The sequence below is a fragment of the Mus caroli genome, unplaced genomic scaffold (genome assembly GCF_978045245.1).
Source record: "Mus caroli unplaced genomic scaffold, Mus_caroli_1 scaffold_13, whole genome shotgun sequence".
Lineage (NCBI taxonomy): Eukaryota > Metazoa > Chordata > Mammalia > Rodentia > Muridae > Mus > Mus caroli.
In genome coordinates, this window is record NW_028227268.1 from 2641534 (window position 1) to 2668977 (window position 27444).

Genomic DNA, 27444 nt, shown 5'->3' on the forward strand with positions numbered 1-27444 from the left:
CATTCCCAGTGCCTGTGGATCAGGTGTGAGCTCTCAGCTACTGTTCCACATCCGTGTCTGCCTGACTGCTCCCCTGTTCCTGGCCATGGTCGTAGACTCTAAGCTTTCAGGACTGTGAACCCCTAATTTAAATGCTTTCTTCTTTTAAGTTGCTTTGGTCCTGGTGTCTCACCTCAGCTATTGTAAAGTAACTTAGACAACATTTTAGACAGTGTTTGAGTTCAAACCCAGGGCTTCATGCACGTTACTCAGGTTCTGCCATCTGTACCAGGAACCCTGTGTTTCCTCTGCTTGAGAGGACAGCATGATAGATTCCGGGCCTGTCCTAATGTAGTATCATATATATTCTGGATTTTTTTTTTTTTCCGAGACAGGGTTTCTCTGTATAGCCTTGGCTGTCCTGGAACTCACTTTGTAGACCAGGCTGGCCTCGAACTCAGAAATCTGCCTGCCTCTGCCTCCCGAGTGCTGGGATTAAAGCCACGCGCCACCACGCATTTAACTAGCTCTGTCTACAAAGAAGGTTCCCCAGGAGAAACCCACAGGTGCAGGGAATTACAAACTCAGGATAATCGGTCAAAGCTGAGTGCAGAGTAGGCCCTAGTCCTACAGTCTCCTCCCTCACCACAGAAATGTGGTTTCTGGAATCCCGAACCAAGATAGCTTCCCCAAATGGGAAACAGGCTCCTAGCACTGCTGGCTGAATTCACAGTCTCATGGCCGATGACACCCTCAAGGCCTTGCCTTGGGCAGGGATGTGGCTCTAAGCCCTGCAGCTGCCTCCCTCTCAGCCAGGAGAAACTGGACCATTGCTCAGGGCATTCTGGGTAAATGGATGCCTGTGTTTAAGAAGTAGCCACACCAACAATAGGAACACTGTGCAGTACTACACCACACACCAGGAATAGAGCCATGGCCCCCACCATACCACAGACTAGCAATTGAAACCACAGCTCCAAGACATTCACATAGGCATGTTGTGAAACTATTTCCTCTGAGATAAAACCTCCATCTTGCAGGGATGCTCCTTAAGGTGCAGGATGTTTTAAGAGAACTGAGACTTCCTACAGGGAAGGTTCCTATGCTCAGGAAGCCAACAACTTAAGGAACCAGAGTCACCAGGCCCCTCCCTCCTTAAGCCTGTATAATGAGAAGGCTGAGCCCTGGGGGAACAAGCTAAACAGCCTGGAAGAGACTGTAGCCAAGCTGCCTAGCAAGGACCCTGTCTAACCTTAGAGCTGTCTGCAGGCTATACAGTGACCTCCAGTTTCCAGCTTCCCTGAGCTGTTACCCATGCTGGGGGGTGGGGGGCAGGGGGGGGGAGGATGAGTCCAGAAGTCAGTCTGCTCCTGTAAGTCACCTGACCCATCCTGGCAAGGGAACTTAGAAAGGACTCAAGCACAGACACTCCTGTGACCACCAGAATCTCAGCCTCATCACAGGGGAGGGGCAGCTACGCAGGCTGTGGCTGAGCCGGCTCACGCTGTAAACAATCAGGGAGAAGCTGCCATTGCTGGTTTCTGTACACACTGTGGCTCACGCGCACTAGACTCCCAGGAAGGCTTCGCCATCCCCCTGAGCTTGCTCCCACCCACGGGGCTGAGGCTCTGGAATCCTTGGCATGGCCTTGTTCCGTCCGTACACTTCACCCACTCACAGCTCCCTCTGCTTCCTACAGTAACCCTGATAAGAAAGAGTATAAGGCTGGTGAGATTGCTCAGTGGGTAAGAGCACCCGACTGCTCTTCCGAAGGTCCAGAGTACAAATCCCAGCAACCACATGGTGGCTCACAATCATCCGTGCTGAGATCTGACGCCCTCTTCTGGTGCATCTGAAGACAGCTACAGTGTACTTACATATAATAAATAAATAAATAAATCTTAAAAAAAAAAAAAAAAAAGAGTATAAAACTCACTGGTTCACCGACTTGGATGGTGGTATCTGTACTTTTATCTGACCACAGTTTCATATCCATGTCTTCCAGGAATCATGTCTCACAACTAGCCATGGGGACACAGCTCCACCCATTGTGGCACCAGGGACAAGGCTCCACACCACAGGACACACCAGTAATAACTGTATGGTTCCATGACACAGCACATACTAGCAAACCCCCAACACCCATATACAGTGTTGGATGGGGTGGCTGGTGAGCCTCTTATCTCAATGCGGGGGATGGGGGCACAGGGCAGACACAGCAGGATCTGGGATTTGCTGGCAACCAGCTTCCATCCATAGTCAAAAAGGGCTGGAGAGATGGCTCAGCGGTTAAGAGCACTGACTGCTCTTTCAGAGAGAGGTCCTGAGTTCAATTCCCAGCAACCACACGGTGGCTCACAACCATCTGCAATGGAGATCTGATGCCCTCTTCTGGTGTGTCTTAAGACAGCGACAGTGTACTCACATACATGAAATAAAAGAACAAAAAACAACAAAAAGGGCCTCTGTCTCAAGAGAACAAGGCTGGGGGCTGGTGAGATGGCTCAGTGGGTAAGAGCACCCGACTGCTCTTCCGAAGGTCCAGAGTTCAAATCCCAGCAACCACATGGTGGCTCACAACCATCCGTAACGAGATCTGGCGCCCTCTTCTGGAGTGTCTGAAGACAGCTACAGTGTACTTACTTATAATAAATAAATAAATCTTTAAAAAAAAAAAAAAAGAGAACAAGGCTGAAAAGTGGCTCAGTGAAATACTTAATGTTCTCTTCTTGCTTCCACACGTATCACACACCACACATGGACCCACAGAATATTGTATTTTAATACAATAAATAAATCTTGTATTTTAATAAAGTAAATAAATCTTGTATTTTAATGTCATTGATCATCATAATAAATAATTCACAATTAATGACTGCATGAAGACAGTTTACAAAGCACCTTAATACAGTGATTCGGTTCTTCACATCAGACGGCACCCACCGTGTGCACACACCGGCAGATACACACCTGTCCGGGCAGGGGACCTCGGTTAAGAGAATAGTGAACGGGATGCATGAGTTCTTGGATTTTTTTTTAAGTAAGCATAAATGGTTTTGTTTTGCTTTACAAAAACACCAGAGTGACTTCCATTTAAAAACCACATGATTTTAAACAGAATTGACCTTGTGTGGTATGCTGTGACCACCTCTTCAGCTCAGAGTAGACTTCATGACATGGTCAGACACATCTCTGAGATGCCCAATCTCTCTGATTTTTCTCCAGTAGGGCCTGATTCCAAAGAAGAATCTGGGATCTGGAGAGTGTCACCTTACCCTACCAGACCAGGCCAGAAGCCATGTGTGTGTCTCTGGGTCTCTCTCTTTCTCTGAAAGACTTTCAGCCAGCCCAGCCCTCAAATACTCACACCTAGGGGACAGCAGGAAAGTAACACCCTGGAAATCACACATGGCTCCCTGCTGTTCCCCAGTGCCACCTATGCAGCGCCCTTTCAGTCCCACCAGGTTGGTGAGTCTATCAGGTGACTCCAAGTCATGGTGACAGAACCTTCCAGAAACCCTTCCTATACCATCTGCCCTTCAGGGGCCGGAGGGAGACTTGAGCAGGGAGCTCCTGTGCTCTGGAACAGCGCCTTCATGGATGCTGTTGGGCTCAGTTCCTAGTTCCTGCTGCAGGAATTTCTCTGCAAAACACACAGAATTTTATCAAGCACTGAAAAAAAAAAAAAAACGCTACATAAGGCTGGGTCCTACATTCAATGGGATTCAAGGAACAGGCAGCCAGGGTCTGGTGCCAGGGCAGAAAGGGTGGGCTTGCCTGAGGCCAGGTCCCTGCCCCAGCCTGGGGCTGTCCTGACCCATCCTGTTCCACATTCCTTGTACTTTGCTGAAGAATATCCCACACACTCACCAGCCTCCTCCAGAGTGGTGAAGTACCGGAACCCCTTGAGGTCAGCGGCCAACAGTGTGCGGAGCACGGGCACCTAGAACACATACATACTTTAATACAGGTGAGGGTACCTCTGCTCTGCTCTGCTCTGCGTGGTGGGTGGCCTAGCCGGACACCCTGAGCGTCTCAGTGAGAGTCTGTGTCTTAGTTGGGGTTTACTGCTGTGAACAGATACTATGACCAAGGCAACTCTTTTTTTTTTTTTTTTTTTTGGTTTTTCGAGACAGGGTTTCTCTGTATAGCCCTGGCTGTCCTGGAGCTCACTTTGTAGACCAGGTTGGCCTCGAACTCAGAAATCCGCCTGCCTCTGCCTCCCGAGTGCTGGGATTAAAGGCGTGCGCCACCACGCCCGGCTCCAAGGCAACTCTTATAAGGATAACATTTAACTGGGGCTGGCTTGCAGGTTCAGAGGTTCAGTCCATTGTCATCAAGGGGACATGGTAGCATCCAGGCAGGCTCGGTGCAGGTCGAGCTGAGAGTTCTGCATCTTCATCTGAAGGCTGCTAGTGGAAGACTGGCTTCCAGGCATGAGGATGGGAGGTCTTAAGCCTAAGCCAACAGTGACATACTCTAACAAGCTCACACCTCCGAATAGCGCCACTCCCTGGGCCAGGCATATACGAACCACCACAGTCTACTTCAGTTGAATGGACAGAGGAAGGCGGTGGGAGGAGAGAAGAGAGCAGGGGAGAAAGGTGGGCCCTGACAGATGAGCTTACAGATGAACAGTCTCCAGGGACCAGAAAGAAAGGTTAATGATTTAAAACTGCAAACCTCAACCCAAGACTCAGCATGGCATGGTGACAAGAAGCTGCCTCACAAGAAAGCCAGTGTAGACACAGGAACGTCTGCTGACATCCTTCCTTCTTGACACTACACAGAGCACATCACAGGTAAAAGTTTCCTCTTCCAAAGGTCGCCTGTCCTCCAGAGCACCCTGGGCACAGGCTCCACCCCCTTGGAGACCCCTGCCCTCCACAGTTCTGATGAAAGGGCACCCTGCTTCTGCAGAGGTCGTCTCTCATTTCCACGTCCCTCCATTAACCTCTAACACCCATAAGGATGAGAGCTCTGCACACAGGCACAGCCCAGTGGCCATGGGCATGGTCCTGGACCAGAGCCCTGGCCTCAAGTTCCCAGTACTGAGCACACAGACAGCATATGTGGGTCAGCACTGACCGCAGGAAAATGAATTCAGATGGACGGTAGCCTGCCAGGTTAGACCCACAGCCAGCAGAGAGCCCTGATGCAAGTGCTTACAATGATGTCATGTAACATGGGAGCTTACAATGACGTCATGTGACATGGGTGCTTACAATGATGTCATGTGACATGGGTGCTTACAATGATGTCATGGCTCAGAGGTATCAATGAGGAATTTAAATTTTTTTAGTTTTAGAGTTTTGTTTTGTTTGTTTTGATTTTTTTGATGATCTTTTGTTGTTGTTGTTATTGTTGTTGTTGTTGTTTTGAGACAAGGTTTCTCTGTGTAGCCCTGGCTGTCCTGGAACTCACTTTGTAGACCAGGCTGGCCTCGAACTCAGAAATCCACCTGCCTCTGCCTCCCAAGTGCTGGGATTAAAGGCGTGAGCCACCACTGCCTGGTCTGGCCTTTGACAGAATCTTAACTCTGTAGCTCTGACTAGCCTCATACCTGATGTATGGCCCAAGCTGGACTTGAACCTATGCCAACTCTCCTGCCTCAGCCTCCTTGTGATAATTTGTATATGCTCGTCCCAGGGAGTGGCACTATTAGGAAGTGTAGCCTTGTTGGAGTAGGTGTGTCACTATGAGTGTGGGCTTTAGTACCCTAGCTCTAGCTGCCTGAAAGCCAGTATTCTGCCAGCAGGCTTTAGATGAAGATGCAGAACTCTCAGCTCCTCCTGCACCATGCCTGCCTGGATGCTGCCATGTTCCTGCCTTGATAATAATGGAATGAATCTCTGAACCTGTAAGCCAGCCCCAGTTAAATGTTGTCCTTATAAGAGTTGCCTTGGTCATGGTATCTGTTCATAGCAGTAAAACCCTAATTAAGACACTCCTGCATCCTAGGACTATAGGTAGGTTCAATTGTATCACATGTATCACACTAGCCTGGGGCCATGGGGAGGGTGTGGACCCTCCTCATAAGGTGGCCTGGCTCTCCTACCTGTAGGCCAACAAAGGCCAGGGCAACTCCTTTCTTCTGGAAGTCCTCCAGGAGCTCACCGAGTCCCGCGATCACCGTGTAGTCTATACTGCTGATATGCGTGCACTCTAGAACCGCAGAACGTGGTGGGGATGCTGGGGAGACAGGCCAAGAGTCTGCCACAGGGCATCCATGACAGTGGTAAAAAACATCCACCACGTGACCATATCCCCAGGGTGTCACCCAGTCACAGGGCCAGGGTGGACAGAATGGGTATCTGGAGAAAGCTACTTCCTTCTTAGGTTCCCTTGAACGTCAGTTCCCCAGACAGAGGAACAGAAGCAAACATGGCCCTTACTGACAGGCTGTAGGGGAGTCACAGGACTACTGGCCAGTGGGGGCTGACCTATCTGCAGCAGACGCTACTCAAAGACGACTGAACCGTGAAAGCGGGTGCATGTCTCCCTGACCACTGGGCCGGGCCTGAGGGTGCCAAGGCTGTGGTGCAGAGGACTGCTGGAGTGTGTGCTGCTCTGTGCTCATCCTGACTGGCTCACACACCTTCCAGTGCCCGGTTCGTTATTGTCTCTCGGAGGGCATCAATTGCAGGAAAGTGCAGGCCGCTGGCCGGCTGAAGAACAAAAATTTGTCCCTCTGACACCTGGAATGGGAGTAGGGGGTGAACATTAGAAGCAGACAGGACAGGAGAGTCTTCTAGGCTTCGATCACTGCAGCAGGAGGGATCCTCCACCGAAGCCTAGCATATGGGGTACAGTAGGAGTGGGAGCTGGCAGGAGAGTCCCCAATATACCATACTCAGGAGAGATCGATGGTAGCAAGCAAGGAGGGTGGGGCTGGGGATTCCACCCAAACTCTCTTTACTCTGAGCCTACCTGAGTCTTGGGCCTAGCTACCGAGTACAGGAGAATGAGCAAAGACACCAGGCTCCCGGCCAGGATACCATACTGGATCTCCCAGAAGGACAGCAGGAACGTCACACACAGTGGTAGCAGATCCAGCCCTAGGAGGAGTTCTGATTCAGGGGTAACCCTCACCCCACCCCAGCTCACTGAGCCCCACGGCCCAGTGTCCAGCCACTTAGAGGTGGTCAGGGCTCTAAAGCACCCTAGAGGGAGACCTGGTCAGAGGAATAGAAGGTGTGGGTTGTAGTTGGCCCCCAGACCAAGGGCAGAGGTAGAGAACAGGGTCCAGGTCTACCAGGGTAGGACCTGCCTGCTCAGCCTAGCCCTCTAGTCTCTGAGCAGGTAGGTGTCAGGGGCGGGGCGGGGTGTGTGTCGCTCATCAGAGAATCCAGGGAAAGGAGACAAAGAGAAAGATGTATGTGTGGTGTGTCCATGTGTTGTGTGCATCTGTGTGCGTTATGTGTTTGTGTGGTATGCGTGTGTGATCTGTGTCTATGATATGGTATGTGTATGAGTGTGTGTGTGTGTGTGTGTGGTGTGTGTCTGGGTATGTGTCTATGGTGTGGTATGTGAGTGTTTCTGTGTGTGGTGTGTCTGTGGCATGGTGTGTGTGTGTGTCTGTGTGTATGGTGTGTCCATGTAGTGTGTCCATGTACTGTGAGTCTCTGTGTGTATTATGTGTTTGTGTGGTATGTGTGTGTCATATGTGTCTGTGATATGGTATGTGTGTGTGTGACTGTGTGTCTATGGTATGGTATGTGTGAGTATGAGTTTGTGGTGTGGTGTGTGTCTGGGTGTGTGCCATGGTGTTGTGAGTGTTTCTGTGTGTGCTGTGTCTGTGGTGTGGTGTACATCTGTGTGTCTTTTTTTTTTTTTTTTTTTTTTTGGTTTTTCGAGACAGGGTTTCTCTTTATAGCTCTGGCTGTCCTGGAGCTCACTTTGTAGACCAGGCTGGCCTCGAACTCAGAAATCCGCCTGCCTCTGCCTCCCGAGTGCTGGGATTAAAGGCGTGCACCACCACGCCCGGCTACATCTGTGTGTCTATGGACGTCTGTGTATATGTGGCATGGTGTGTGTGGGGGGGTGAGTGTGTGTGCATGTTTTCTGTGTGTGTGCGTGTGGTATGTGTTGTGACTCCAGGAGTCCCAAAGGATTTCTTGCCCTGGGCACAAGGTATATGGACTCAGCCTGGGGTTCCACCTCTGATGTGGCAACCCAGGCAGGCCCTGCCCTTCCCTTCATGGAGCCTCAGCTGATCTACTTCAAGGCTGTGCTAAAGATGAAACCTGGGACACAGAACAACTGACCACACCCAGACCTGACAACTGGCCAACGAGGAAGAAGGAAACGTTAACTTCCTTAACTTGGGATCTGCTAAAGGAACCACTGGGTGAGGGGCCCTCAGACCAGGACACGGGGAGACTGAGAGACTATTATGTGGGGCCTTGCGGGCTAACTCACCCTCAGGAAGAGAAAGGAGGGGGAGGGGATGACAAGGACACGGAGTGGGGAAACCCTGCTCTCTACTCCATAGCTACAGAGCTTGGCTCAGCCCTGCATGGCAGGAAGTCCAGCTCCTCTGAGCAGCCACCTCGAGTGTGGGTACCGTGTCCTAGTTTGCTTGCTTGCTTTCTTTTTTTCTTTCTTTTTTTTTTTTTTTTTTTTTTTTGAGACAGGGTTTCTCTGTGTAGCTCTGGTTGTCCTCTGTAGACCAGCCTGGCCTCGAACTCAGAAATCTGCCTGCCTCTGCCTCCCAAGTGCTGGGATTAAAGGCGTGCACCACCACTGCCCGGCCATTTCCTAGCTTTTTGTGTGTCTTCTCCCAAGTTTACCAGGGTGCTACAGCTCCAGCCCACAGTGGGGCTGCAGGCTGGGAGGATAACAAAAGGTGCCCTCAGCATTCGCAGATACCATCTCAGAGCCACCCGCTTTGCATACATACTCTGAACGCGCCAGAGACTCCTGAAGATCTTGACGTCAAAGAGCGGGGCCACAGCCGTGATGATCACGGCAGCCAGGGCAGACTTGGGGATATAGGAGAAGAGTGAGGTCAAGTAGTCCAGGGACAGCAGCACCAGGACACCTGTGGGGTTGGAGGGTCACTTGGGGGGTACCCACCCAGCCAACACCCACAGATGATACTGCCTCACTTTAGGTATAGGGGAGCTTGGTTACCCACTGGACAGTTATGGACCTACACAGACTTGGTAGGAATGCTGTACACGGCCAGAGAACTACTACGGGCTCCTCTCCACCATTTCCACCATAGGCGCCCAAGGTAAAGAAGGGTTGGGGGTAGCGCTCACCAGTCACCAGGCCTCCTGCCGGGGTACACACCCCTGTCTGGGCATTCACAGCTGTCCTGGAAGGCAACAGGAAGAAACCTGTCAATCCATCAATCCCCTGTGGCTGAGATGGGAGCTGTCTGGCCCCACACATCAACTGACCTTCCCTGAGACCTGAGGTGGAGGTGAGAGCTGGTGGAGTTGACACCTGGTGGCTGGGCCCCCTCGCCCAGAATGAAGTGAGTGAGTTTATCTACTGGTGACTGGGACAGTCTCCCTGGTTGTTTAGTTTACTTTTTTAATCTGGCCATAAACCCCCTTCCTCTTCCTCTTCCTCTTCCTCAGGGCTCGTTAAACTGCCCACTTAGTTTAATTAGGGCTTCCTGCATGAGCCCGGGTGTAGGTCTATTACCACAGAGGTGGCAACTGACCATTGGCCACACCACTGAAGAAAACAACTCCCTGCCCCGCACTCTCCCCACCCCCACCCCCCAGCAGCCAGTAGCAGCCAACTGCTCTACAGCTAGGGGTGTGTGGGCTGTCTTGCTTTCCCTAATACATACTGTTTATTACTAATACTGTTTATTACTAAGTATGAAAAGCACTGATCAAGAACCTCAACTATTTTAAGATCTCCCCTCATCTGTCTCAGTTTCCTCAGTGTCTGCTCAGTAAGGCATAGCTCCTCCTGCAGCCTCAGAGCTCCCTCAGCCCATCCTCTGGACCCCAGGAAAACTTGCATCAAATGATGCCTCAGGACAGAGATTGAGACCTTCCTATCTCCCACTCCCTCTCCTTCTCTTCCTCTCTCCCTCCCACTTCCCTTCCTCTCTCTCCAGCATCTCCCCTGGAACTGACGTCACTCACAGAGATCCACTTGCCTCTGCCTCCCAAGTGCTGGAAATAAAGATGGGTGTCACTGTGTCAGGCCCTCTGCCCAGTTTCTTTTGGAATTAACTCAGGTACCAGCATGCCCAGAGGACTTGGGTGGGCCAGGAACTTGTACCGCTAAATGCAGGGCAGAGACACCAGGAGCTATCCTGAGGGGCAGGTGTGTAACATGGTCACAGCTTTCCAAAGGCCTTTAGAATGCCTGGTGGACTAACTGGGGGGGGGGGGAGGAAGAAGAGGAGGAGGAGGAGGAAAATGTCAAATATGACTAAGGGCATGGCAGGGGGAAAGGGTCTTTGGACCCTGCTAACCCTAAATGTAAAGGGAAGAAAAAACATGGCTACTCACCGCCCAAAGCTGCCAGTGACTGGGTAAGAGGAGACCAGGGAACCCAGCACATTGGTGAGGCCTGGGGAGGGAAGAGTTAACCAGGAGGGGCAGGAACACTAGGCAGGGGGGAGGGGAGCCAAATGCCTGATCACACAGGGGAAGATATAGAGAGAACCTGGGCGAGGAACCAAATCTTTATCACATTCCCTACCTTGGAGTATAGCTAACTCTAGTCCAATGATTTTGCTTTTGATGTTGTTGCTGGAGACAGGGTTTCTCTGTGTAGCCCTGGCTGCCCTAAAAATTGCTCTGTAGATCAGGAGGGCCTTGAACTCACAGACATCTGCTTGCCTCTGACTCCTGAGTCCTGGGCTAAAGGCGTGTGCCACCACCACCCTGCCCAGCTTCTGCTTTTGTTGTTGTTGTTGTTTTCAAGACAGGGCTTCTCTGTATAGCCCTGGCTGTCCTGGAACTCACTTTGTAGACCAGGCTGGCCTCGAACTCAGAAATCCGCCTGCCCCTGCCTCCCAAGTGCTGGGATTAAAGGCATGCGCCACCATGCCCGGCTGCTCCATCTATTCTAAGTTTAAAGTAGATCTGGCTCAGGTCTTGGGATACCTTAAAGATACTATCAGTACCCATGGAGAGGACAGCCACCTCCCAGGGCGCGGGTTGCAGTGAAGAGCGCCTGAGGTATGGCTGTTGTGAATGCCAAGTCAAGCTAAGGGACTGAAGGCCAAGGCCAGCCAAGTGCCTTCCCAGGGGGTACCGTATTACATGAAAGCCAGTACTACTGCCTTGTTAGGACCCAAGAACTAAGATCTTGGGCTACACCTACCACACTCTGCCTGCCCAACATCCATCCCACACAGGCCTTTACAGCGACCTCATCTGGCAACTATAGGTTCGAGGCCTACTCTTGGAACTTCCCTAAGCACTAAGGGTAAGGAAGCCAGTCGCTATCCCAAAGGGCAGGCGTGACGTGTCTTGCTTTGACATGGAGCATGGACAGCTACACCCTCGGAGAAAAACAACTCTCTGTCCCCAGCGGCCACAGCTGCCAGTGGCTCCTCAGACAGGGTGGGTGGGCTATCTTGCATTCCTTAATGTGTACCGTTTATTACTGAGGATGAAAATGGCTATCGGCAACCCCGATTCCTTTAAGATCTCCCTTCTTCTGTCCCTGACATCCTCAGCCAGGCTGAGTTGACCAAGGGTCATTCGAAGGCTTGGTAGACTCACAGAAAAATGAGAAAAAGCCTCAAAGACTGGAAATTACTTAAGTACCAACCCCTTTTGGGTCACAGAGTCAAGCCCAGGCCTTTGAGAATAAAGGGCCAGGGCAGCTTGGTAGAGACTGGACAGTGACCACAGGCTACACTGGATCACACAGGGTCACCCTGTCCCCTAGTGGTCTTAGGCTGGGGATAAGTCTGTTGAAGTCAGCTACTAGACTGCACAGTCTACTACAGAGCCAGGAAGCAGATTTCTTCTGCTAAAAGAGGCAGCTGATTCCTCAGTAGGGCCCCATTCACCAGTTCAGACACAGCCACAGCCACACCCTGCCATTGGATGGTTGGGTACTGCCAGCCCTCTTAGAGGAGTGGCCCCAGTAGTTACTAGGCTCCTATGGGCATTCGCAAGGGGGAGAGGACCAGGCAGGAACACACAGGTCCCATAACATATTAAGACCAGTACCATTATCAACCGTAAGAGTCTTAGTGTGGGGCTGATGCAAAGGCTCAGTTGTTGAGAGCACTTGCTGCGCTTGCAGGGGACCCAGGTTCTATTCCCAGTACCCACATGGTGCTCATCATAACTGTTTGTAACGCCAGTTCCATGGAAACCCATGCCTTCTGACCCACATTTTGCACACACACACACACACACACACACACACACACACACACGCTCCCACAAATAAGAAAATCTTTAAAACAAAAAGAATTTTCGTGTTCTTCCAAAACACATCAATATGTAAGTTAGTTTGTAGGGACAAAAGAAAGTGCTACTAAGCTACACACAGAGCCCAGTGGCCCGCCTGAGTCCTCAGTGACCCATGTGTCCCTACCTGGAAGGGGGTTCTACTGGGAAAAAGTAGAAGTAACGCCCTGAGCCCCATTATCCCACGCTTGTCCGGGGAAAGGTATTCAGGAGACTCGCCTGGACTCTACCTGGCTGCACCCTCCAGCTCTCTTCAGGGCACAGAACAGGGTGCAGCTTTCACAGAGGAGGGGCTGCATGGAGCTAACTGGACACACGAGAACAAGTCCAACCTGATATTCCCAAGGCTCCCCCCGCCAACATCACACCCGATGCAATCAGACAGACAGACGCACAGGCACTGGGATCAGAACGGGTCTTACCAATGGCCAGTAGTTCCTGGTTGGCATCAATGCGGTAGTTATTCTGAGACGCTAAAGAGAAAGGACAGTGCAGATGCCGTCACTGAGGTGCAAGAACAAGTTATGTGTGAGTCCTAGCAGAAGGGACAAGCTTACACTAGTAAATGCTTACAAAGCCAAAAGCAGGAGCAAGTGTTCAGGCTAGTCTTGAACTCACGAAGACATGTCTGCCTCTACCTCTGAGTGCTGCTGTGAAAGTAGTAGGAAACCATACCCAGCAAATAAATACATATTAGCGAGCGTCTGACTTGGTAACGGACAAAGTTCTGGAATGTTGGAGAAAGAATTTATTCCAGGCACAACCAGGACCAGGCAGGAAATGTGATATATGGAGCTTTGAAACCATATATTATTTTCGCTGGTGATGGTGTGTGTTGCTGGGGGTGGAACCCAGGCCTTACACATTAGCCAAATGCTGCACCACCAAGCCTGTTAACTGAGTTTTAGCCTCAGAATCAGCCTGTGCCCATAGCAAAGAGGACCTGCTGGTTACAGATCAGAACACAGACACCCAGACACTGATACTACAGAGCTTCAAGAACTGCCGACTTGGGTCAAGTGAGGGATTGAAGAGCCTGCCTTAGAAAGGCAAGACCAAGACCCCGTACACGCTGAGCCAGTGGGAGGAAACAAAGGGGTCAAATCAATAGGACTTCTGTGAGCCAAGTACTAAAAGTCAAGTTTAAAGTTCAGCCATAACTCCTGATTAAACTAAGACTTTTCAGCTGGATATGGTGGCTCATTTAAATCACAGGCGGATAGGCAGATCTCTGTGAGTTCAAGGTCAGCCTGGTCTAGCAGTGGGTTCATAGTCTGGCCTGGTATTAAACAAACAAATACATAAAGCAGCTCCACTCCCCTGGGGATCTGATTCCTTCTCTGGCCTCTGAACTCACGTGTACGCACACACAGTTAAAAATGATAATACATCTTAATTTTTTTTCAATTCAACAAATTACACTAAAAACAATTACAACACAGCTGTTTCCTGGTTTGACACCATTATTATCAGTGAGGTCCATGCTCTAAGAGGCTGTGAAGGGGAAGGAGATGGTCCTTAATGTGCATCTCATTCCAATTCATCGAACTTCATGCTCAACACTGCATGGTAGGAGCAGAAACCAGGGCCTCACGCATCCACACAGGGCAGGCTGATGGGGCTCTTCACCCCAGAACCCTGTGTACAGTGCAACGAGTGTGCTCTCTCTGGACTCTGGGAGCTAGGAGGGTTGTGCCCTGGCACTGACTATATACTCTGAGAGCGGCTGGGCTATGCTGGCCCTCTTTCAGCCCGTGATGCCTTCTGTGTTTTAGGTTTCAGATGTCCATTGCTCCCTCTGTCGCTATTCATTTTAAAACACACACACACACACACACACACACACACGCATCACTTGCATTAAAGTTCTGATTTTTAAAACTCGGAACAAGCAAACAAACCAGGAGGCAGTGAGCCGGCGGGAGGGGCGGGAAGGGAGTAACAGGCATCTCACCGAAGGATTTGGCCACGGCAATGCTCTCCAGGAGGCCCATCAGAGGTACCACAGCCAATCCGGCCCCCATGTCCTGAGGGGAGAAGGTCACTGAACCTTTCGCCTGTGCTCTTGCCGAGCAGGGACCTGCCACAGTAGAGGCCTTCTTGGTGGCTAATGGAGGCAAACACTGCTCCAGCTAACGGAGTGTAAATTTATACTGGAGAGGAAGTGCCACCTCTTCATGAAAAGGCGCTGAGAGGAACCTGGCTAGTGCATCCTTTCCTGGTGTCCAAAGAAGGAAGGGGCTTGAAGCAGAAAGACAAAGGGCTATCCTGAGGTTGAGTCCTATTTGGTCTCTTCACTTTCCTGAGACAGCCCTTCTTGTGGAGTGGGCCCAGGGGTCACCTCAGCCTCAGCCATGCTGCTGGCTCTGCATCGGCTCACCTGCACCATCTCAGAGAACGAGATGGTCTTATTGTCCGTGGTCACTGAGAAGGGTGGGATCCGCACCGGAGGGAGCCCCTCGGCGATCTCTCCAGTCAGAACAAAGGGATGGGATCCTGTCACCTCGAAGGCGTAAGCAATCAGAGCCGCAGAGGAGACCACCAGGGCGTTGCGAGCTGGGACAGAAAAGGGGAAGAGACTGGTGAGGCCCAGTCTGTTTTGATCTTTGAAAACTGATTCAATATATTTCATGTATGTGAGTGTTTTGACTGCACGTGTATGTATGTTCCATGTAGGTGCCTGGGGCCTGAGGTCAGAAGATCCCCCAGAACCGGAGCTATAGACAGGTCTGACCCACTGTGCAGATGCTGGTAATTAAACACAGAAACACAGAACTCTGCATGACATGAGCAACGAGTGTTCTTCACCACTGAGCCATCTCTCCAGCCCTGAGACATAGTCTTTTTGTTTGTTTGTTTTTGGTTTTTCGAGACAGGGTTTCTCTGTGTAGCCCTGGCTTTCCCGGAACTCACTCTGAAGACCAGGCTGGCCTTGAACTCAGAAATCCGCCTGCCTCTGCCTCCCAAGTGCTGGGATTAAAGGCGTGCGCCACCACGCCTGGCTCGACCAAGGCAACTCTTATAAAAACAATATTTAGTTAGGTTGGCTCACTGGTTCAGAGGTTCAGTCCATTATCATCAAGGTGGGAACAAGATGGGAACATCCAGGCAGGCATGGTGCAGGAGGAGCTGAGAGTTCTACATCTTCATCTGAAGGCTGCTAGGAGAAGACTGACTTCCAGGCAGCTAGGATGAGGGTCTTATAGTCCACACCCACAGTGTCACACCTTCTAATAGTGCCACTCCCTGGGCTGAGCATAGACAAACCGTCACCAACCGTGAAGTACAACCTTAGGCTCTAATCAGTTAATAAAGGTAATAAGGGGATGATAAAGGGTTCAATCCAAGACAAGGGATGAACACGAAAAAGCAAAGCCTGGAGACACACAGCACAACGCAGCAGAGGCCACACCCATGGATGCTAGAGACGTGAAAGGCATACATTTCAACCAGAACAAAGCAGAAACTGCCATAGGGTACAGTAATATTATAAGAAATTAGACAAATAGGGATGGATTATTAAATCTACTCTTAAAAGGATTTTAGAGCCACAATCTTACATTGGTAGAGATCTTCATATCTTCATATTTTGATGCAGAATTGAGGTTATATTTTCTTACACTGGTACAGAATTGGGCATATTGAAACAGGTTTAGGGTTTTCATTGATATAAATCTTTTTATATTGATAGAAAATTTAAGATTCCTTTTGTTATTCTTAGATATGCATCATGCCTAGGGAACTCATTTAAAACACAAGGTTTAATCCCAGTCCTTCTAATAGCTGCTATTCCAAACTGCTTAGGATGATTAACAAGTTGATAGTCAATCAAACTCATAGTCTATTAGACATAGGAGTCGGGATTATCACAGAAATATACGCCCTGGGTTGTACAGAAAATAGGTAGCTGGTGACAGGCAATGTCAGCTTGTTCAGATATGCTATAAATAGATAAATGGTCTTCAAGAGCATTGGAGATACACAGGATATGGCATTGAAAATCATTTCATAGGCCCATTGGACTTGCAAACTTTATATGCCCCAATATAGGGGAATGCCAGGGCCAAAAGAATGGGAATGGGTGGGTAGGGAAGTGGGGGGCGCTATGGGGGACTTTTGGGATAGTATTGGAAATGTAATTGAGGAAAATATGTAATAAAAATATAAAAAAAAAAAAAAAAAGAAAATCATTTCATGGGGCTGGCGAGATGGCTCAGCAGGTAAGAGCACTTACTGCTCTTCCGAAGGTCCTGAGTTCAAATCCCAGCAACCACATGGTGGCTCACAACCACCTGTAATGAGATCTGACGCCCTCTTCTGGCGTGCCTGAAGTCAGCTACAATGTTAATAAATAAATCTTTAAAAAAAAATCATTTCATTATTAAAAGATCTTTTGACTATGAGACAGTTCTGCTCCTGATAGTGCCCCTCTCTATCCCAATTCAAGGAAGTTGATGGGCATCAGTACCTCTGTGTGGAGTTGCTTCAATTGTGGCAAGCTAGCCACTGGGCAAGGAATGCTCTAACTTTATCTGCAGACAGAATGCTGTCCAAAAAGGACAAACAGATGCAGGATAGTTGACTACTAAGGTCTGCCAAGACAGAGCAAGCTAGTCCTTCAAAATTCCTGCTTTACTTAAGGTCTGTCAGAAGTTCAGGGCCAGAAGGCTGAAGATAGATGCTCCAACTTTATAAGGAATATTAGGGACTCTCCAGGTGGCAAGCTATCTCTGTCATTTCTATGATTTTTGGAATCTGTGTCCCTGTGCTTCCTGCATACTCAAATAATATTCATTCCTACTCAAATCTCTGACAGGGTTGAAGACTAGGTAGTTATAGCCTCACAAGTAAACTTAAGTTGTTTAGGATTTTAAAAAGATGTTTTTAGGATGGTAATACAGGTTAAGATAAAAAAAATAGATAAAAATTCTAACTCATTAAGATTGGATAGAGAGTAAAATACCTCATCTAAGTTACAAAATACAAGTAGACCAGACTCTTTTTTTTTTTTTTTTTTTGGTTTTTCGAGACAGGGTTTCTCTGTATAGCTCTGGCTGTCCTGGAACTCACTTTGTAGACTAGGCTGGCCTCGAACTCAGAAATCCTCCTACCTCTGCCTCCAGAGTGCTGGGATTAAAGGCGCGCGCACTACCACGCCCAGCTCCAGACCAGACTTTTAAATGTAATTAGTTCTTAATAATTTTAAAAATCATTTCCAAATAGTTCCTACTATGTATCGTTAGTTACCATAAGAAAAAGAACCGTTTTAATTGGACAAAAAAATGGGAAAACGTATGGGTTGGCCTGAGGCTGCTTGAACTCTAATGCTAATACTGGTTCCTCAAGACCTGGTTGACCCAGAGAGAGTCCAAAGGAAGACCCAGGTGACTCTATGTGACCTTGCCTCAAGTTATTTCTGACTGGTGAATAAAGATGTGGACAGCCAGTAGCTCGGCAGAAGAGGAATAGGTGGGTTTTAGGCTTCCTGAGCCTGGGGCTTCGGAGGAGAACCACGAGAGAGTGGAGAAGGTGAGGAGGAGAGATGCCATGGGTTAGGAGTTAGGAAAACATGGCCTTGAGGGCTGGCCAATTAGAGCTAAGAGCAGCCCAGATGAAACACAGTAGATAGGAAAGTCGATTCTAACAACATAAAGGGTAGGTATCGGCCCAGCTCTTGTGCTGTTCAAGGCTTATTGTAAATAATAAAGGTTGTGTGTGTCTTTTCTCTGTGAACTAAATGGTCAAAGGCAGGATAGAAACTTTGGATTGGGATTAAACCTTGGATTTCTACAACAATAGGGCTTAAAAATAAATCTCATTTCTCTGATGTCCACAAAAATCTCACCTTACAGAGACACGGTAGAGCAGAGGTTATTTCCAAAAGGAAAAAGAAACAACATAGACCCCATCTTACATGTTCATGTCCCTAGGGACAGACATCTCAGACAACTTCTGGATAGGAAAATAAACCACAGCCAGAGGTCCACATTCCTTTCTCAATAATTAAGGAACAGAAAAGAAAGTGACAAGAATACAGTAGCCTAGGGCTGTGGAGATGGCTCAGTGGTTAAAGGCACTTGACACTAAGTCTGAAGACCAGAGGCTGATCTCTGGGACCCACATAGTGGAAGGAGAGAACCAACTCCTGCAACATGTTCACTGATCTCCACACGTGCTGTCCGTGAGGGCAATGGCCACCTCACGGTCTAGAAGACACACAAGTCTCAATAAATGAAATTTGCTTGTTTATATGGGTTGTTTGTTTCTTTGAGTCAGGGTTTTTCCGTGTAGCCCTGGCTGTCCTGGAACTCACTCTGTAGACCAGGCTGGCCTCAAACTCAAGGATCAAGTCAGTCAATATTCCATCATAGGTTGAGAGGGGCTCATGAGATCCCACCCCTGCTGCTGGGGAAGAGAGGGTGGCCTCTGGGTAGTCTGCTTATGCTCCAGCAGAGAGCCCTACAGCACTGTGAGATGGATACAGCACTAATTAGATTCAGTGAGTTGCTTAAAAAATGTGAACGTGGGAGGGGACATGCTGAAGACAGTCACCGGGGAGAGAGATTTTCATCAAGAAAATGTCAAAGAATAAGTTAAAATATTTTAAAAAGAGGCCCGGAGAGATGACACAAAGGTTAAGAGCATTGGTTGCTCTTCCAGAGGACCCAGATTCAATTCTCAGCAGCTATGGGGGCCCCTAAGAGCTGTCTATGGTTCCAGTTCTGGGGGATATGATGCCCTCTTCTGGCTCCGTGGGCACTGCATGAACATGGTACATGCAGGCAAAACACATACATAAAAGTTTAAACATGTTTTTAAAAGTAATGATCATCCTGTAAATAAAACAAAAGAAAAGACAAACCAGAGTTGGTTGGTCTCAGTGGGACTTAATTTTTTTCTGCTGCTATTTGTGCTACTGACTCTGCAGAGGCGCCCATCCCACAGTGGGGTCGGCACACCTCTAGTCTCTGACCACCAGATGGCAGCAACAGCGTCCCTGCTGCACTGACAACCATGCCTGAAAACTACCTGCAGCCCTGTGTCTTCTGCTCAGCATAGCTGGGAAGCCCCTATGCCCACAGCCCCGCCCACAGCCCCGTCCAGGGCACGACCGCTGTGGAACTGGCTCCTCTACCAGCAGGTCCCCTCACCTGTTGTGACAGTCCACACCAGCCCACGGCTGAACTTCACGGCAAAGGGCATCTCAGGATGGGGAGGAGGCATGTGTTCCCGCATACACTTCAGCACAAGCAGCAGCAGCATGGAGGCCAGTCCCAGGACAGCGTCGCCTACCCTGCAGAAGGGGGTGCGTGCGTGTGGGGGTATGGTGCAGAGGGAAGGGGGAGGGGAACCAAGAAGGAAAGGGGTGGGAGGAGGAGAGGAAAGAGGAGTGGTGGGGGAGGGAGTGGAGGGCAAGGAGGCAGTCAGCATGGGCTCAGTTTATGGCTGCTCTTTCCTTTACTGAGGCAGGGTTTCTCTATAGTTCTTGAACGTGTAATTCTCCTGCCTCAGCATCCCGAATGACAGAATCACAGACAAGAGAATAACTATCAGTGGTGTAACTTTTGCTGCAAGTCTCTCTCTCTCTCTGTCCCACTTTCTACCTTCTGAATAATCTGTCTCTATTCTATTTCAGAGCTACTCTGACCTCCGAAGGCCACACCCCTGTGAGGGCCGGGAGGTGAGAGGCCCCTCATCACCACGGTAACTGGACTATTGGCCCAGTTTTCCAGTCCTCTAGCCTATGGATGCTTAGTCTGGTCCCAAGAGGTTTGGAGACCTTGGGATTACATAGTGACACCCTGCCCACTGCACTAACCATAATGAGTGTGAATAGCCAGGGCAGACAGGAAGCACCCTGCCACTGGCTTCAGGCCTTGGGGAGCCCAGCAGATTGCCCCGAGCTTGGGTGGCTCCCCAAATAATTTCCGGCATAAGGAAAAGGCCATGCATCCTGGCTCCCACTGGACTGATGCAGTGGGTATTTAACTCTTGAGAAAAGTCTCCCTATGGGTTCCCCAACTCTCTCCAAGGCTCACTGGCCCTGCCCACAGCCCCTGTACCCTGTATCAGCTCTTGGTGCTGTGTCTGTGGTCTTACCCTCACCGAGAACTTTGGAAGTGAGACACTGTCTGGCCTTTCCTGACTAACCGGCTCGAGGAAGGCTGTCCACACTGCCCAGGTCCTTGCTACAATGCTGTTGACATTGGCTCTGGCCTGGCCTGGGTGTCTAACTTGTGGCAGGGTGATGGAAGAGCTCTGCTTCCAAGGACCCATGTGAGAAAGAACAAATGTCACCTGGATGGGGATGAAGGTGGGGGTGACGAGGGCGTCTGGAAGGAAGGACATAAGCCAACAGGTACCTGGTCTCTCCGATGTGGAGGAAGGTGTGGTACACCTGGAGGAAGAACTGTCGGGGGATTTTCTGCAATCCCAGCAGGTTCTGTTCAAACAGAGGAATCATCAGACCGCCCACCAGAGGCCAGCTCCTCACACACTCTCCCCTGACTCTTCCTCTCTCTCTATCAGGAGAACCCCTGGAGTCCCATGCTGGACCCCCAGTCCCAGGGCCATGCTGTCTCTGGCTCCAAGTAGACTACCAGATGATCCCTAAAGGCCCCAAAAACCAGAGATGGAGTTTTCTTAATACAGACAAAGGCCAGTGTGGGACACCCCAAAGCAGGGAAACCAGTTCTGCAGCTGTGTGGTCAGACACTGGCCCAAAGTCATGGCTTTCACTTGTAGCACCACCCCCATCAACCAGAAGGAAAAATCACACCCGCCACAACGCCATCCGTGCACCACTGGGCAGGCAGGGCTTCCAATCCCTGGTTTTGTTCTTCATTACTCAAGGTCTAGGGGCAGGGGAGGGGTGACACGCTGTGCTAGCCTGGCACTGTTGCAAACACTGAGGTGTGACACTCTGGGCAAGTAAGCAGCGATGTTTTGTTTTATTTTAAAGATTTACTTATTCATTCACTTATTTTATATGTGTACACTGTAGCTGTCTTCAGACACACCAGAAGAGGGCATCAATCCCATTAAAGATGGTTGTGAGCCACCATGTGGTTATTGGGAATTGAACTCAGGACCTCTGGAAGAGGAGTAGGTGCTCTTAACTGCTGAGCCATCTCTCCAGTCACTAATCACATTAAAAAAAAAAAAAACAGGTGGGCAGCTAGGATTACAAAACGGGGTACAGAGAAGGATCCACCTGTTGGCATTATGATCCCACAAGAGACCATTCAATTCCCAGGAGGGAAGGGAAAAAATAAAAATGTACTCTACTTATGCACTAAAAATGAATTAGGTTGTTTCTCAAATAAAGACAGGGACTCCCAGAAAAGACACCAGCACACCCTGACGTGTATATGTGACTCCTCCTCACACACACACAGACACACACACACACACACACACACACACGCACACGCACACACACACACACACACACATCTTGTTATGCTGTTTGCTTGTTTTAAAGTGGAGCTTGTCATCTAAGTGTCTGGTGTCTGTTGGGAGTTAGACACGTGAACGTGTGACCTGGTGTCTCGCAATCGGGGTGGGAGAAAAAAAAAAAAAGAAAGGAAAGGAAAAAGAAAGAAAGAAAACACCGGCCAGCGCACACACATATCCATATTCCTATCCTAAATTCCCAGGCCTTACAGAGAGGTAGAACAGCCCTGGCCTCGTGGCAATACGAGGTGGCGACACAGGGTCACGAGAGAGGAGTGTGGCCCTGAGTGGGCCACGAGGGGCCCAAGCCGCCAAATGCAGGACAGAGTTCGGTTCCACTCTGCACATGCATGCTGGCTGCATAGACACTTTACACCACAGTCCCATGCTAGGGCTGGCAGCGGGGAAAGCAAATTCTACCCTTGGGTAACTCAAGACCGGGAGTTTTAGCACTTTTTAAAGTTATCTCTTTTTTTTTCTTCAAAACAGGGTTTCTCTGTGTAGCCCTGACTGTCCTGGAACTCACTCTGTAGAGCAGGCTGGCCTCGAACTCAGAAATCCGCCTGTATCTGCCTCCCAAGTGCTGGCATTAAAGGCATGAGCCACCACTGCCCGGCTTTTAAAAGATATCTTACAAACCGCTTAAAAACAAACAAACAAGCCGGGCATGGTGGCGCACGCCTTTAGTCCCAGCACTCGGGAGGCAGAGGCAGGCGGATTTCTGAGTTCGAGGCCAGCCTGGTCTACAAAGTGAGTGCCAGGACAGCCAGGGCTACACAGAGAAACCCTGTCTCGAAAAAACCAAAAAAAACCCAACCAACCAAACAAACAAACAAAAAACAAAACAAAACTGGTGTACTTAATAAATAGTGAAGAGCAGGAGAGCCCACAGCAGCAAAGCCATGCATGGAGGTCAGTTCTGGGCATGACTTAATGCTGGAGCGTGGCAGTCGACTGGCAACCAATTCCCAAGGAATTGGTTGTAAAGATAGGTCAGAAACGCACCAGGCACCGGGGCACAGACACAATAAAGCCAGGGTAGAGCGGCCAGCCCCAGACTGCCCTCTGTGAAACCTGACCGTCAGTCTACACCTCCGTCAGTGTGATGGTTTGTATATGCTAGGCCAAGGGAGTGGCACTATTAGAAGGTGTGACCCTGTTGGAGTAGCTATGACACTGTGGGTGTGGGCTTTAAGACCCTCATCCTAGGGGCTCGAGAGATGGCTCAGCGGTTAAGAGCACTGATTGCTCTTCAAAAGGTCCTGAGTTCAATTCCTAGCAACCACATGGTGGCTCACAACCACCCATAATAGTGTGTCTGAAGACAGCAACAGTGTATTTATTTATAATAATAAATACATCTTTGGGCTGGAGTGAGCAGGGCCAACCGGAGCGAGCAGAGGTCCTAAATTCAATTCTCAACAAACACATGAAGGCTCACAACTATCTATACAGCTACAGTGTACTCACATACATAAAATAAATAAATAAATCTTAAAAAAAAAAAAAAACCCTCATCCTAGCTGCCTGGAAGCCATCTTCCACTAGCAGCCTTCAGATGAAGATGTAGAACTCTCAGCTCCTCCTGCACCATGCCTGCCTGGACACTGCCATGCTCTCATCTTCATGATAATGCACTGAACCTCTGAACCTGTAAGCCAGCCCCAGTTAAATGTTTTCCTTGGTCGTGTCTGTTCACAGAAGTAAAACCCTAACTAAGACACTTAGGAATGTGCTTCTTGGTCCACAGTGAACAGATGGCTGCAAGCCCCATCCAGCATGACTGGTCTTGGTCTAACTCCCAGGTGTGACAGCAGCAGCCACAGGGGTAGAGCCCAGGGGCACTGTGCCTACCTTGATCTGTCCAAAGCCAATTGTGATGCTGGCAGCGGAGGTGAAGCCTTTAATGACAGGGCAGGAGATGAAGTCCAGCAGGAACCCTGTGGGCATGAGAAGGGGTGAGATGGTTAATCCACGTTAATCCACTCAGCCTCAGAAACACGTGGCCCAGGGGCTGGGCATAGACTGCAACCAAGGACTGATGCTGACACGGTGCTTGGGATATTTTCTTCTAAAGATTTATTTTTTCAAAAATGTATGTCGTGTGTGTGTGTGTGTGTGTGTGTGTGCCTGTGTGAGTTTGTGTGCACCGTGTGTGTGCAGGTGTGAACAGAGGCCAGGAGAGGGTGCCAGATTCCGTGAAACTAGAGCCTCCATTGGTTCTGAGTTGCCCGTGTGGCTACAGCAAACCCAGGTCCTCTGCTGAAGTGGTACATGCTCTTAACTCTGAGCCATGTGTGGTGGGTTGAATATGCCTAGCCCAGGGAGTGGCACTATTTGGAGATGTGGCCTTGTTGGAGTAGGTGTGTCACTGTGGGTATGGGCATTAAAACCCTCATCCTAGCTGCCTGGGAGCCAGTCTTTCCCTTGCTGCCTTCTGAGCAAGAAGGGAAAATCTTCTGTCTGGATGCTGCCATGATCCTGCCTTGATGATAATGGACTGAACTTATGAATCTGTAAGCCAACCCCAATTAGATGTCCTTTATAAGACTTGCCTTGGTCATGGTCTCTCTCTCTCTCTCTCTCTCTCTCTCTCTCTCTCTCTCTCTCTCTCTCTCTCTCTCTCTCTCTGTTTTTTCGAGACAGGGTTTCTCTGTGTAGCCCTGGTTGTCCTGGAACTCACTCTGTAGAGCAGGCTAGCCTCAAACTCAGAAATCCACCTGCCTCTGCCTCCCGAGTGCTGGGATTAAAGGCATGCGCCACCACCACCCGGCCGGCAGTCATGGTGTCTCTTCACAGCAGTTAAAAACCTAACAGAGACACCATCTTTCCAATTCCACATTCTAGGCATTTTTGGAAGGTAGGAAAGGTCTAGGCTCTGGGGCTCCAACACTTCTGTCTCCTGTTCAGAATACAGTAAAGATGGAGGCTGCCCGACCCCTGTATACAGAGAAGCACAGAAAAGCAACCCGGGAGGACCTGGTACCCCAGGAGAAGCAGCCTGAAGCTACTCCCCACAGCAGGAAGGCAGAGTCTTACCCAAATGCAGGAGCCCCATGGCCAGCTGGATACACCCAGACAGGAAGGCAAGCAGCACGGCATAGGCAGGCTCACGGAAGGTGTAGAAGGACACCAGGAGAGACATGATAGCCGTGGGGCCCAGAGTCACGTCCCGGGAGGTGCCCAGGAAGAAATACACGAAGCATCCCATGAAGGCGGAGTAGAGGCCGTACTGTTGGGAAAAGACCACAGTGAACACGGGGAGGCCCAGGCTGGTCATTGTGCATTGCTGTCTCTGTGGTTCACCCTGCACGTGGGCACCCCAGCACACACCAGAGGATACACCTCTCTCCTTCCATCAACTACCAAAGGAAGGGCTTGGGGGCCTGTCTGATGAAGCTCAGAGCTCTGTGTGTTGATATTTGTGAGTCTGAGGAAATGTTTATTATTTTACATTTTATGTGCCTGGGTACTCTGCCTGCGATTACGTATGTGTACCATGTGAGTGGGGGTGACCTCAGAGGCCCACGTTAGATCCTCTGTAGCTGGAGTTACAACTGCTTGTTATAAGCTGCCCCATCTGAGTGTCTGGAACTAAACCCCGGGTCCTCTGCAAGAGCAGCAAATGTTCTTAACTGCAGGGCCACGTCTCTATCCTAAGCAATTTTTTTTTTTTTTTTTTTTTGAGACAGGGTTTCTCTGTGTAGCCTTGGCTGTCCTGGAACTCACTCTGTAGACCAGGCTGGCCTCGAACTCAGAAATCCGCCTGCCTCTGCCTCCCAAGTGCTGGGACCTAAGCAATCTTTTAAGACCTGTTGTCTTGTGATTGAGTCTCGCTATGGAACCCTGTGATAGGCTGGTCTTGAACTCTCAATGTTCCTGCCTCAGCTTCCCAAGGGCTGGAATCTCTAAGCACAAGCCACCAGTGCCTGGTTGTTCTTAAGGCCACCATGAAGCATGATTTGGTCCCCAGTTGGAAAATCTAGGACCAGCTTGGCACCCAAAATGAGTCACATGAAAAGAGATTAGACACCAAGGGCCGTCTGGGTCGGACACATGGAAGTGTTGGATTCCATGGTCGGTGTTTCAAACTGTGGACAGACACTGAGGAGTAGGAAGGAATCTATCTGGCTGTGGAGAGGGGACAGCTAGCAGAGGGGTCAGTCGCTTCACCTGGGGTGGGAGTCCAGCCACTTCTGCATAGGCCAGGGCCTGGGGAATGACAGTGAGTCCCACAGAAAGTCCAGCGATGAAGTCCAGCCTCAGCCACTGCAGAGAGTAGTCACGCAGCCAGGCCAGGACGGGTAGCCTCCTCCTCAGGGCCGCAGCAGAGCAGCAGCATGTGTCTGGTGCCATGTGCAGGCTGGGGGATCTGGTCTGACCCAGACCTTTCACAGAGCTGGGCATGGGTGACATGGAGCAGTGATCAGAGGCTGAGCTTGCGAGAGGGTGGCATTATCTTCCCAAGGGCGTCAGGAGCATAGCCTGCCTTTTGTGGCAGGGAGGCTGAGCCAGGTGGCTAAGTTTACCAAACCACGATGCTCTGGGAAAGGAAGCCAGCAAAATGTGCACATGGGCCTGCACCAAGCCTAGGCCTCTCTTTCCCATCTCTGGGCCATAGCCCCTGATCCCAAGCTCTGGTGTCTCTCCACTGTCAGCCCCTACCAACAAAACCCCCGCAAACTAGCTCTTGAGGGGATGCCTAAAGACGACATTTTCACCCCAAAGAACCCGCTCCTTTCTTTACCCCCTCCCCGGGCAACCTGACTATCCCAGCCCAGAAGATGCAGGTCCTGCAGGCTCAGGCTTCCTCTGGCCTGCAGAATGTGTGGGTAGGCAGCCAGGAGGCCCTGAGGAGCCAAGATTTACAAGTGTACACCTCACCACCGCAGAGGGCCACCAAGGTGTTAGGTAGGACTCCACCCACCACTGAGGGCTGCAGTTGGGGGGAAGGGGGTGGGAGTATCTGACATCCCTGAAGTCAAGATTTACCCAGCACCCACTTGTGGCATTCATAGCCCAAGGAAGGGGGGGCGGCCCTGAAGATTCTACTTTGTTTTCCAAAGACTAACTGAAGCTCTCAAATTAATTCTAGGATCCGCTAAGATCCTGGCGAACAGACACACACACACACACACACACACACACACACACACACACACGTCCCAGCCCATAGCTGACTCTTCATTACTGGTCCACACGCCCCAGCCCTTGAAGTGACACTCTGGACAAAATCCACTCCTCCCCACCCCCACGCCAGCGGGATCCCGGGATCGCGTGGTGGGGTATGGGGGGGGGGCACGGAGGCTGAGGTCCCAGTGGGGAACACAAACAAGACTGAGAACCTGGAGTAAGGCGGCCCGGACTCTAATGGTTTGCGGTAGGGAGGGTTCCCGGAGTAGGGCTCACCCGAGGACTCAGCGCTGTCCCTACAGCTCCTGGTGACCCCAGCCCACACCGCCACGCACCCCCTCTCTCCATAACAAGGACCCAGACTCACCCACCAGACGCTGAGACTCAGGGTCTTCCGAAGTGGCGGTAGCTGAGTCCGCAGGAATCTCAGAAATAGAGTGGGCAGGACATGGGCGGGGCCTGCCGT

At 50.2% G+C, this 27444-nt stretch overlaps 1 protein-coding gene across 2 annotated transcripts; it reads right to left on the bottom strand.

Moving 5' to 3' along the window:
- Window positions 1-2812: 2812 nt before the first annotated feature.
- Window positions 2813-27441, bottom strand: Slc26a11 (solute carrier family 26 member 11). 2 transcript variants are annotated; one of them, XM_029483896.2, is made up of 17 exons: window positions 27346-27441; window positions 26019-26244; window positions 24885-25077; window positions 23700-23785; window positions 20753-20832; window positions 19541-19683; window positions 14770-14945; window positions 14344-14416; window positions 12812-12862; window positions 10464-10524; window positions 9246-9301; window positions 8882-9022; window positions 6910-7037; window positions 6578-6677; window positions 6038-6171; window positions 3850-3922; window positions 2813-3622 (listed from the first exon to the last, which is right to left on the bottom strand). In XM_029483896.2, exons 2-17 carry the CDS (start codon window positions 26199-26201, stop codon window positions 3519-3521), a joined length of 1782 nt encoding a protein of 593 aa, XP_029339756.1. In that variant the 5' UTR covers window positions 26202-26244; window positions 27346-27441; the 3' UTR covers window positions 2813-3518. The 2 variants fall into 2 exon arrangements, with proteins under 2 accessions (XP_029339756.1, XP_021032050.1); XM_021176391.2 differs by lacking the exon at window positions 27346-27441 and having other exon boundaries at window positions 26019-26252.
- Between the last annotated feature and the right edge of the window lie 3 nt (window positions 27442-27444).

Coding starts and splice junctions, on each gene's coding strand:
- Slc26a11 (XM_021176391.2), bottom strand. CDS start 26,252: ATGCCCAGCTCTGTGAAAGGTCTGGGTCAGACCAGATCCCCCAGCCTG. Junction 23,786..24,884: donor CATGGGGCTCCTGCATTTGG/GTAAGACTCTGC, acceptor TCATGCCCACAG/GGTTCCTGCTGGACTTCATC. Junction 9,302..10,463: donor GTCACTGGCAGCTTTGGGCG/GTGAGTAGCCAT, acceptor GTTGCCTTCCAG/GACAGCTGTGAATGCCCAGA.